The sequence below is a fragment of the Hordeum vulgare genome, chromosome 4H, assembly GCF_904849725.1.
Source record: "Hordeum vulgare subsp. vulgare chromosome 4H, MorexV3_pseudomolecules_assembly, whole genome shotgun sequence".
NCBI lineage: Eukaryota > Viridiplantae > Streptophyta > Magnoliopsida > Poales > Poaceae > Hordeum > Hordeum vulgare.
The window spans coordinates 597,492,516-597,505,023 of record NC_058521.1 but is presented as its reverse complement, the minus strand read 5'-3'; the positions used below and the strand labels follow the sequence as shown (position 1 = coordinate 597,505,023).

Genomic DNA, 12,508 nt, shown 5'->3' with positions numbered 1-12,508 from the left:
GAATGCAGACAGATGACCAAAAACGTGTGTTGATAGTTTTGGATGGGGTGGGCAATCAGAAGGAGGCGTGGTAACGTTTCGGACGCACGCAAACCCCTACCCTTTTTTTGTGGGTTGCAAAAAATATATGCCGAACTGCTGAACCGACCGATTAACGTACGCGTTGGATGGTTTTAGCGGTCCGAAACACGTGGTTCAAAGCGTATGCACACGGTTTAAGGATTTGTGTTGAAGATGTCCTAATTTATTTAAAAGGGTTTGCGCTGAAGATGTCCTAATTTATTTAAAAAATCTATCGCATCAAATATAAAATAAAAATAAAAGCACATACGCTTACATAATCATACATTTTACGGAAGTCGGTTTTCGTATCCACTCCGGTTCATAACTAATACACTCGTGAACTTAATCAAGTGGCAGGTTGCTTATCGCGTAGTATCGCAATGGTGCTGACATCTGACTGACCGGCCGGTGACCACGGGAAAAGATCCAGCGGGAACAGCCAGCCAGCCAGCCAGCGGGCTTCGTTTAAACGCCGGCCCACTGCGTGCATCGAACTGCCTCTACTTAACCTGAGCCACCCCACAGCTGCCACACCGGCAGCCACCTCGCTCCTCCCTCCTCTCCCTCCCCATCACTCGTCCATCTCAGCCTCTCAAGTCTCAGCTACCCCAAAACCTCGCCGGCCCGGCAGCCGGCACAAGTCGAGCCCGCACTGCGCGCACACAGCCTCCACATGCATTTCCCACCGACGCGCGCCGCAGCTCGCCGGCAGTAGCACGCGCGCGCGCACGCAGGGCGCTCAGCAGCCGGCACCGATGGGGGCGACGGCGCCGCTGACGCTGCGGGACTTCCTGGAGATGGCGTGCGACTCCAGCTGCAGCGACGGCTTCCGCTCCTACCCGCGCCGACTGCTCCCGTGCCCCGTCCGTTCCGAGGACGAGGCCACGCAGGCGAAGCTGAGGGCGGAGGCGGCGCCCGTGCGGCTGCTCATCGAGGCCGACCTGCGGCGGAGCCCGTCGCGGACGCTCTCGTCCTTCCTCTTCCCCAGGAGCCCCCGGTCGCTCGCCGCCATCTCGCGCTTCTCCAGGACCCTCTCGCGGCGGCTCGTATTCTGGAGGCGCCACCCCGACGACGACGACGACGATGGCGACGACAGCGAGCGGGACTCCCTCGGTCTCCCGTCGCCCGTCGTCAGCAGCTGCTCCGCGTCCGACTACGCCGAGTCGGAGGCGGAAACCCCAGGCTCGCCGCCCGTGGACGCGGCGCTGGAGAAGCCAGCATCGAAGCCTTCGCCCTCGCCGTCTCCGTCGTCCAGCTCGGGCAGCGTCGACCCCTCCGATGCCGGTGCCAAGCACACGGTGAGTCCTCCCCTCCCTCCGGCCCAGCACAGTCCATTGCATGTTTGACTAGTTGCCGCCCGCTCGCCTTGGCTCTCTCTGGTGGTGCCCGCGCGTTGAATGCCGCTTCAATCATCGCGCGATTTGTTAGTTGGCGCGGCGTAAATACAGTGGAGTTTGGTGATCGATCGCTATGCATGGGCAACGCCACTGCATACATACATACATACATATCACATGTGAAACTTTAATCACTTTGGATTCTCCAAACGATTTTCGGCAACGCCGGGAAAGCAATGCATGGGCAGACACCGCACGTAGGGGTCGTAGAGAGACTCAAGTAATCTATAGGTGATGGGATGGGATGGGCTCTGTGCGTTTAGTGGTGAGCCCGAAATATTCTCTCTTGATTTCGATGTGATGGAGACGACTAAGGACCTGTTTCTTTAAAAAGTTTTAAGACTTTTTTTACTCTCAACTAAAAAGTCTCTAGTTCCTATCCCTTTTTTTAAGAACTAAACATGAACTAGAGGTCATTAAATGACATATAAAAAGATCATGTTACCCCTAATAAATATACTAGAGGTTATTAAATGACATGCTAAAAGTAGGGGCACTGTTGGAAAAAGTGCTAAAAAAGTCTCAAAAAGCCCCTTCTGTAGGGACTTCTTTCTTTAGTCTCAAATACCCCTTTTAATTCTTAAAAGTCCCTCCTGTTTCTTTCACATGAGATTAAATGAATTTTTTTTAGTCCTTACACCAAAAAGTCCGTGGAAAGAAACACCCCTCCTAATAAGATCGTACCCGTACCCCCGGCGCCGCGCGTGCGTCGCTGTCAAACTCAGGTCTACGGACCGACACTAACAGCTCTCAACACACTGACATATGGGCCCGTCTGCTGGTATACTCCCTGTCCCCAGAAAGGTCCTCTGCGACGTGCCTCAGAAATGGGGATCGCTTTTTTACCGTGGCAGCTGGGCACTTGAGCCCAGACACCAAAAGCTCTTTAATTCTAGCGGTAGACAAGTTACAACGAACGCATCGAGTGGTTTACGTACGGTCACATTATGAGTGGAGTGAATAGGGAGCAGTAGTGTGTGACGTGCCTGCGCCTGCGTGCTCCGGTTGTCTGTAGCGTACGGTTTCGTCAGTTCAAGTGAGCTCGGGTGGGCTCACCGCTAAGGAGTTAACGAGCTCTAATCGACTGCATTTCAAAAGAAAAGAAAATAAAATAATTGCTTGGGCTGAGCAGAGCCATCCACTTCACCGCTCGTGGTCATAAATTTTGGCAGATCAAGTGTACTTTTCCGTGGTAGCGTCTTGCCCAGGTATCGCCCACGGTGGCACTGCCACGTCACGTCACTCACGAGTACGTGTACGTCTGCTAGCCAGCTGCCTCGAAAGCGCCAAGCCACGTTCTCTCCTCCACAGCCACCATCGGCGGCGACCATCGGAGTTAAATGACCCGATGATCCGCCATGGTTGTCAGCTGCAAAGAGGACAAGTGTCTATCTATCTATCTATCTATCTATCTATCTATCTGACATTTGCAACGCGACGCTCGTCTTTTGGTTCCATCCCTGCCGCCGGTCCTCTCTGTCGTCTGGCATCTTGTTTTGCTTGCTCTACTTGCCTGTGTATGTGGTTAAAATGACCGAGATGGTAAATATATTAACCCGGTCTGTGCGTGCGTTGCAGGAGAGGCTAACGGATGGCGTGGGATCGGCGGAGGAGGGGAAGCAGCAGCTGAGCCCCGTGTCCGTCATGGACTTCCCCTTCCACCACCACCACGACGACGACAACGACGATGAAACGAGCGACGCCGGCACCTGCTCGCCTGCCACCTCCTTCCAGCACTGCCTCCCCGATGACTCCCAACGTACGTTACGTAAGCCTTCTCTTCTCTTCTCCCTCCAAGATTACCACGTACTGTATTGCACGACGGGCATCTAACTGCAATGAACGTATGTGTTGGTTTGCATGTGTCAAGTTTTCCGGCAATTTATAACACTGAAAAATTCATCGGTGCCGTACGTGGTCGATCAATGTTGGCTAGCGTGCCACGCCGGTGTAGGCACCATGCTCGGACACGACACTATTATGGGCATTAAAGCCGCCTCAGCTGAATCTTCAACCTCCAGATCGGCCAGCGGCCCAGACTCCAGAGCTCCATCGAAGCCGTTGAGTAGTCCCCATTGCCCATGGACTGGACCACAGGCACCTCTCCCCGTTTGGCGTGCCGGCCGGTCTCCTTGGCTGGCTGAGACCTCCCATGAATTGACTCTTGCCGCCATGCATTGATGCATGCTACGATGAGCAGCGGGATCTAGGCCGTCGCATGTGATCGTGACGCTTGTCGAGTCGATCATGTATATATACTCCTATATACTCAACGCATCGTGTGGAGTAGTAAATAAGTTTTTTCACAGCCTGGAACCTGGAGAGTCGCAGTAGTATGAGCAGCGCTAGCTAGGTCAACCATCAGGAGTAGTGCTGTTAACAATTTTCATGGATCTAGTGTTAACAATTCACAGCCGTCGATTTTGATTTAATTAACATCGTCGATGCATGGGGCTGCAGGGTCGAACGAGGCGCAGGCGCAGGAGCTGCTGCTGCGCAAGATCCGGCGGCTCGACGGCCTGGCGCACGCGGTGTGCCCCGTGGATCTCGAGGCGCACTTCGGTGGCGCGCCCGATCGCCAGCCCGGGGAATCTGACGACGCCCGCACCCAGACGAGCAACTCAGGCGCCGACCACGGCGCTGCGACGACGTGGTCACCACGGTGCCGGGGCGCCGATGGTACAGCGGAGCGCGGACCTGACGAGGCACACCGCCTCCTCGCGCGACTCCTCAAGGACGACGGCGGCGACACGGCGGCCACTACTTCTTCGGTTGCCACGGAACGGCTGCTCCTGGACTTCTTCGCGGAGGGGCTCGGCCGGCGCCGTGCGTCGGACGCGGGGCTGGCCGTCGGCGCGGCGAGGCCGTTGGACGACGTGTCGGTGCTGGTGCGTGCGGCGCGGGAATGGGTGAAGGGCGCCGGGACGCGGTGGGGCGCGGAGGACGTGCTGTTCGCCGGGGAGGCCGCGCTGGCCGACATGGAGCGCGGGCGGCGCTGGGTCTGCGTCGCCGAGGAGGAGCGGGAGGTCGGCGGGTTGCTGGAAGGGCTGGTGATGGACGCGATGGTGGACGAGCTGGTGCGTGACCTGGTACTGGCTGCACGGCGTTGACGTACCGGTGTAAAAAATGTGCTCGTCGTGCGTGTGCCGCTGGTTTGGTAGGAAAGGGTAGACTGTACCGCGTTGGGTGGACGTTAACTTTGATGAGTGTTAAAACTCGACGTGGTTTGATATGCTTGGGTGTTCGTCCCGTACACCGGAGTGGCGCCAGCAGATTAGTCTGTAATGGTTAGTATCATATACTAGTATATGATACGAGTGTATAATACCACATCCGTAATGCATAATATCATATGTTAGTATCATATATAGTTCATTTATTGTCATGTAAGACACATAGTAATACATCATTTAGTATGATACGGTATCATATATGATACTCAACCCTCTATTTTTTCATTTAATTTTATGCCACCTCATCGAAATTGCCTAGTTCGCATGTATGGTACTACCTATGGTATGAGAATGACGTTTTGGCTCCCAGGAGCCATGAAGGCCTTTATTTTTGAAAAATTCAAATTCAAATTTTTATGGTTCAAAAAATTCTGAAAACAAATATGCATGTATGTAAAGATGTAACCGACATGTGTGTAAAATTTCAGGTCAAAATACTTTAAAACGTGATCTGTATAAAAAAGACAATTTCATGATCTGAAATGATGAATAGTAACATGTGTTACACAACCTTAGATTTGTCTTTTTTACACAGCCCTCATTTCAACGTATTTTGTTCTGAAAATTTACACACTTGTGTATTATACCTTCATTTATCTATGTATTTTTTTTAGAATTTTTTGAAACATTAAAATACAAATTTTCACTGAATTTGAAGTTTGAATTTAAAGGCCTCCAGTGAGCTCGGGAGCCAAAAGCAATATTCGCTATGATATTACTATTACGGGCATCCTTAATACGTACTTCCTCCATTCTATAATATAACAGTGGTTTTAAAACTATTATAGTATGAAAACCGATCTTATTTTATGACACGGAGGGCTATAATACATGATGAGGGCAAAGGTTTATAGCTGTCCGTTAAAAAAAGGTAAAATTATGTGGCTTTCGCTTTTGGATGATTACATATACTTCCTTCATTTTTATTTACGGATATCAAGATCAAATTTAATACATGTTTTATAATCTAGCTTTTTTCATACATTAGGATCATTAATACACTACATGCATGCAAGAACACTGAGGCCTTTCACTATGTATCCGGTGTCAAAATTCTGTCAAGTGTGCCACGTATACGTGAATGTCAGATGAAAAGCTTTTGGCACCCCTCTAAGGGCATCTTCAACATTTTGTTGGTTAACTTGTTGATAAAATATGACATGTCATCAACCAACACCTTAACATATAATTACTTTAATGGGTTATATCTAGTTTGTTTAATAAGATATGACGAAATAAATAAGGTGCTCTCTCATTCCTTATTGAAGCTTGTGCAAGGATGCTGGTTAATTTAAATACAACCTTACCCTCTTTCCTTATTTATTGCATGACTCATCATCAAAAATTATATGTGTCAAAATTTACCAACAACTATCTTAGAACCATTGGAGATGACCTCAAAATGTACACAATTTGGCATCAATGAAAGACTGACCCACATCTATTAAGTAATTAAGTTTTTCTCTCACACGAAACTGTTTCCATCTAGTATGCATGCAAGATATAGAATTTTTATTACCTCACTGAATTTAGCATCGGAGCAACTACTTGCTCCGGTTCCCACAAATTTTCTTAAGACACCAGCTGGGCAATGGAGGACACCGATGCCAAATGAATCAAAAGTGAATATGGCACCGATTTTGGCCTACATAATGGAGGGCATGAGTGGAAGAGGTACTTGAGTATCGTTATGATTGTATGCATGCAAGTATTGAACAAGTTGTTAGTTTAAGAAAACACCATTAATTTTTGCCTTGATTACTGTTGATGGCCTTATATAGATGCAAAATGTATATTTCATAATGGCCTTGTATAAGTAAACAGAGGGAGTATTTCGAATGTTGTCGAGGCGAATTAACACCACAAAGCGTTCGAGAGAGTTAATTGCATTGTGATACCTGTGACATCCTCGGATTGGTGCTACAGTAACTCCTGTAGTCAAGCGACAGTAATCCCACGCTAGTGAAGCCACGCCATCATAAATTCTATCGTGGATCACGTGTTAGTCGAAAAACCAGTCGAGTTCGAAATTTACGAATAAAGTCGAACGAGAAACATTTCGTGATGTTAAGTAAAAATGTCGGGAGAGTTGTTGAAATTCCCTAATATGTTATAGAAACGAATCGAACATTTTTAATTGTATTAAAAGTCCTATATAGTTAGAACAGAAAGATATAAATATATAAGAAAATAATGATAATAGAATGTCAGAAAGTAAAAGAAAGAAAAACAAATGATAAAAAAAGGCAAAACACCCCCCACCCTTGGCCGAGCTGGGCCAAGCGGCCCAACTGGCCTCACCGGCCCACCCGCAGCTAACCCTAGCCGCCCCCGCTCCCTCCCTCGTCAGCCCCCTGGCCGCCGCCAACCCCCCCACCGACACCTCCCGTCCCACCTACCCCTCCCCACCGAGAGGCTCCCTCCCTCTCGTTCCACCCCCTCCCCCACGACAGAGCCCACCCCACCGAGACCCCCCACGCTCCCCCTCACGACTCTCCCTCCCCACGACCCTCCTCTCTCTCCCGTACCCCCTCTCCCACCCGAGCCCCTCTCCCATCTCGCCGGATCCAGCCCCCCCCACGGCCTCCTCCTCCCGCCGGCGACCCCCCCCACGGCCACCTCCTCCCGCCGGCAGCCTCTCCCCCGTCGGCCCCTCTCCCGGCCGGCGAGCCCCTGCTCCTCCAACCGCCGGCCACCACTCCTCCAGATCCGGCGGCCGAGGCCCTCCCCATCTCGTCGACCGGCCCCTTCCGGGAGGCCCATCTCCGGCGGCCCTCACCTCTCCGGTGGCCGCCCCCCCGTCGGCGCATCGGCCGGGGTCCCCACCGGCCCGGCCACCTCGGGCTCCTCCTTGCCGGCACCGCACCATCGGCCTCCTCGTCATCCTCCACAACGGCCGACCCCGAGCCTCGCCGCCCCGTTCCCCGGCAACGCCGGTGAGCCCTTTTACGGGCTCCTCCCACCCTCTCCTTCCGTTTTCCGTCCCGGTTCCGTTCCGGAGATTAGTTCCCTTTTCCGGCGCCGTTGAGGTCTCGTAGGGTGGTGGAGTTTTGCCCCATTCCTCTCTGTTGAGAGATGAACAGATGAATGAACAGATGAACAGAGGGGGCAGAGATGAGAGTTTTGAGAGAAAATAAAAAATAAATGATGTATTAGATGCGTATGTATGTATGTATGAGATGCGATGTATGTATTTGCGTATATGGATATTTAGAGGAATACGACATTTGTATGGTTATGTATTTGTGATTAATAAAATGAGTAAATGGCCACTTACCGGTGGGGCCAATGCACCCGCTGTCTATGACACGGAGGCCCCATGCGATAGCTAAAATAAAAAATTAAAATAATGTTTTTTATTAAATAAATAAATAAATAGATATAATAATTAATTAACCTAATGAGAGTATGACACGTGGGTCCCCCACTAAATTAATCTGATTAAATAATATTTAATCTTAAATAAAACTTGTGCCTATGACGTTCGGGACCCGCTGGTCAGTTGACCAGTCAACTGCTGATGTCAGCATGACATCGCGATGATGTCATAATAGGATTTCATTAGAATAGTTAAATCTGTTTTTAATTCCTAAATAATTAATAAAACTTTGAAAATTAATATAAAATAATCCGTAAGTCAGATCAAATTAATTTCAACATGAAAGTTGATCAGCAAAGCGAGACGAAACCGGATACACGGTCTATTCGTCTGTCACGCGTCCCTAGCATAGCAAACTTGGAACTTTTCCTTCGTTTCCAGTATAACCGGTAGTAGCCCGAGACCCGGAAAATATCGTCAGATATTCTTCCGACCCGTCTTTGACGGATGTTCCCGCGTTAGCTCATGTCTAGCCTGCATCTTTCCATGTCATGCTTTGTGTTGCATCGGTGCTATTATTTATTGTTTCTTCCCCCTCTTCTTACCGGTAGACCCCGAGACTGATGCTGCTGCCGGGTACATCTACGACCCAGCCGATCAGTCCTTTGCCGCAGAGCAGCAAGGCAAGCAAACCCGCCCTTGATCATTCCTATATCGCCTATGTATTTCTTCCTACTGCTTGCATTAGTATTTTGCTACTGTTGTAGTTAGCTCCTATATCTGATGCATAGCCTGTTTTTATGAACTGCTACTTTCAGTCCTGTACCTTTAACCTGCTTAGTATAGGTGGAGCAGTCATCCCCTCTGACCCCGTAGTTCAGTTGCCCCGCTTGTTTTCAATCCCGATCTCTGATCGACGAGCCAGACCCGACATAGCACATTCACCCCCTTCGTTGTACGACGCTACAGAGATACTATCGAGTACCGAGGGTGACACCTCACTAAGTACTCCTGATGATATCTCTGTAGTATAGCTAGTCGGTCGTGGTTATCGAGGGTGATTCCTCTTTCACCATTCCCGATGACGCCTCTGTCGTGCAACCCCTCAAGTGTGGGACCCCCGAGGGTGATTCCTCTAAGCCCACCTTGACGGGTACATCGTTCGGAATCCAACGAGGGTGATACCTCGGATTCCCCCCGATGTTGCAACCACACAGTTACTCGACCATGTTACTGGGATCATTGGTGATTAGTTGTAAGACGGGTGGATTCCCGTGAGACTGTGTTGTTGGCCTAATTAAAATGCTAATGGATTTGGGTATTTGATCTGGGTTGGTCGGAGACCTTTTCGCACTAACCGGCTACGCGGGAAGAATTATGGGTACTCGACGTCGCGGTATCAGCCGAAGCTTTTCAGATGCCAGCAATGTAGCGGCGCGCGCCCGAGTGGTCCCGAGATGCATCGCGTTTGTGATTAAGGGATGCTAGGACTGACGTCGGCCGCCCACGCCACGTGCAGGAGCGTGAAGGGGAACTGGGCCCACGAACCCTTTGTGCTTAGGATTTAGACCGGCGGGCTGGCCTCTCTGATTAGTCTTAGGTGGGGCTGCGACGTGTCGATATTCCGAGGCCGGGCAAGACCCAGAAAAGTATGTCCGGCCAGAGTGTTATCGAGCGTGACGGGACATGTGGTGCACCCCTGCAGGGATGAAAATTAACTATTCGGATAGCCGTGTCCACGGTTACAGGACGACTTGGAGTTGTGCCCCGATCTTTTACAACTACAATTGTTACTTAACTGGAATTAGTTTGCCTCGGGATTGCTTCCTCGCAGGGAGTCGAGGGAGGATCTTTAGGCGTGACCTCACTTTAATATTGCTGCAACAATATGACTATTAATGTGTTACCCCCTGTTCTACTCTCGTCTATTGCTGCAAGACCCCTGAAGATGCTAGTCTTCGATAGGACTAGGCCTTCTCTCTCTATTCTCGCATTGCTGTAGTCAGTCCACATATAACCCCCCTTCTTTGATACTGATGCATACTTAGAATAGATCTGATGTAAGACTTGCGAGTACTTTGGATGAGTACTCACCGCTGCTTTGCTCCCCCCTTGTCCCCTTGATCCATTTGCTGCGACCAGATGATGAAGCCCAGGAGATGGAGGTCCCCGCCGCCGCCGACTGCTACCCCGACAGTGCCTACTACGTGGAGGCCGCTGATGATCAGGAGTAGTTAGGAGGTTCCCAGGCAGGATGCCTCGCCTTGTTCGATCGTTGTATCTTTTGTGCTAGCCTTCTCTAAGGCACCCCATGTTTTATGTTTGTACTCAGATATTTGTTGCTTCCGCTGACTCGTGTGTTTATCGAGCTTTCGTATTCTAGCCCTCGAGGCCCCTGGCTTGTAATATGAAGCTGATGTTATTTTATTTGTGTCTAGAGTTGTGTTGTGGTATCTTCCCGTGAGTCCTTGGGTTTGATCGTACGCATTTGTGTGTATGATTAGCGTACGATTAAGCCGAGGGCGTCACAATACCACTCTCACCACCATATAACGAATTAGTACCATAGTTCATGCATGTCGCAGTTCAGTACCACTATTCGGCCTAATTTTTACAAAATGGACACACAACCGTATAACCGCGTATTGACCATGTATCTTACAGCGGGGGCCCACCTGATAGGCGTCATGTTGGACAATCGGCGCATGCTGGTGCGCTGACTAGGACGACGCGGGCGCGGTCGGTCTTAGTGGGCTCGGTCAGACCGAGCCGGACCCCCACGAACCCTAGCTCTTGTTCTCCCCTCTCCCTACCCCCTCTCCCCACGGATCTCACGCGATGGCTGCGGCGACCCCCGACATGGCGGTGTTGTGGGAGGCTACGACGGCCACCCTGGCCTCGGGAGCGATGACCACATGGGTTTGGACAACTCTAGTTCGTCCTATTACACCGATGACGAAGAAGAAGAGGAGGAGGCGCCCCTGTCCATGGACCAACGGGTGCGGCTCGCTGAGATGTGGGTGGCCAACGTCACCACAAGCCATCACTCGACTAGTGGAGCGGGTTGATTGCTGTAAGTCCAACATCTATTTTTTCTTCTCTCATGTTCAAATCAGAGGGCTAGGTTCGAAAGCACTGATAAAATTCAATTTTGCCGTGGCTTGTAGGTTAGCTCATGCTAGATGAGATGTAAGGATTTACTTTGATGCTCGACATAATTCAGATAGGACATAACTTGGATAGGATGATTTGCAGCTCAGATGTCACATATGTGAATATTTAGGAATTGTTGACATCACTAGGATTTAATTTCAATGATGAACTGTACCACATGAAGAATACTGCTGCTCGAGCTAACAAAGAGCATGGACTAGAACTTATTGAAGCAAACATCAAGATGCAACAACTGAAGTAGCAATATGAGGATTCATTAGTTCTGAATTTGTTAGTGAGGGCAACAACAACTTTCATTTTGGAATTTGTTAGTGAGGGCAACATTAATCACACAATAGATGAATTAGCTGCAATCTTATATGACTGAACTATTGTGTATGATCTCAACGAGCCTGGTGTTCTTGCCATTGATGATCATGGTGTAGGTTTTTCGATGTCACGACAGCAACAGTAGTACACTGCAACCTTCTCAACATACTGCTATGTGCACACAAGAGAGTAGAAATGTCAGCAAGGGGAAGTTGAAAGCTATGTTTGAAGAAGAGAATGAGGAGGGATATAAGAGTAGTGATGAGGACATTGCATGTGATAGTGATAATAACATGTAGTAGTTGTGGGCTCCAATGGCATACGTACACCAAGTGCAAGAAACCTTTGAAACCAGAGTTGGCTATGAGGAAACATAAGTATCTGGTAATCCCCTTGACACTCTCTACTTTAATTTTTTGTATTTATGTATTTTTTAGCTAATATGACGTCTGACTAAGTACTATGATTTTTACAAGGCCAAATAGTATAGAAAGCTCGCCATAATATGCCAAATCTGTGAGTTTTGACGAGTTCCCCGTAACCGGACCTCGGGGTTCCCAAAATGTTAGGGTCGCCCCGGGACCCAAAATGAGTGAGTAATAATATAGAAAACTAGCCATAATAGGCCAAATCTATGAATTTTGACGAGTTCCCCATAAGCGGACCTCGGGGTTCCCCGCATGTTCGGGTCGCCTCGGTACCCAAAATGAGTGAGTAATAGTATAAAAAGCTGGCTAGAATAGCCCAAATATCTGAGTTTTGCCGATTTCCCCGCAACCGAACCTCGGGGTTCCCCAAAGTTCGGATCACAGTGTGACCCAAAATTAGTGAGTAATAGCATAGAAAACTTGCCATAATAGGCCAAAACTACGAGCTTTGAAGAGTTCTGGTAAACGGACACCCGGTTTCTCTGAACCTTTGGATCGCAGCGGCACCCAAAATCAGTGAGTAATTGTATAGAAAGCTGGCCAGAATAGGTCAAATCTGTGAGTTTTGACGAGTTCCCTGTAACC

General features: G+C 49.4%; 1 protein-coding gene across 2 annotated transcripts; it reads left to right on the top strand.

The window, feature by feature from the left end:
• The first annotated feature begins 354 nt into the window (after nucleotides 1-354).
• On the top strand, nucleotides 355-4,692 carry LOC123449910. 2 transcript variants are annotated; one of them, XM_045127274.1, is made up of 3 exons: nucleotides 355-1,361; nucleotides 3,039-3,228; nucleotides 3,921-4,692. In XM_045127274.1, exons 1-3 carry the CDS (start codon nucleotides 819-821, stop codon nucleotides 4,568-4,570), a joined length of 1,383 nt encoding a protein of 460 aa, XP_044983209.1. In that variant the 5' UTR covers nucleotides 355-818; the 3' UTR covers nucleotides 4,571-4,692. The 2 variants fall into 2 exon arrangements, with proteins under 2 accessions (XP_044983209.1, XP_044983210.1); XM_045127275.1 differs by having other exon boundaries at nucleotides 357-1,361; nucleotides 3,039-3,219.
• Nucleotides 4,693-12,508: the final 7,816 nt, after the last annotated feature.

What these genes read in the sequence shown, in the direction of transcription:
- LOC123449910 (XM_045127274.1), top strand. Translation starts at nt 819, where the DNA reads ATGGGGGCGACGGCGCCGCTGACGCTGCGGGACTTCCTGGAGATGGCG. An exon ending in ATGCCGGTGCCAAGCACACG is followed by an intron (nt 1,362 to 3,038) that starts GTGAGTCCTCCC and finishes CGTGCGTTGCAG; the next exon opens with GAGAGGCTAACGGATGGCGT. An exon ending in TGACTCCCAACGTACGTTAC is followed by an intron (nt 3,229 to 3,920) that starts GTAAGCCTTCTC and finishes ATGGGGCTGCAG; the next exon opens with GGTCGAACGAGGCGCAGGCG.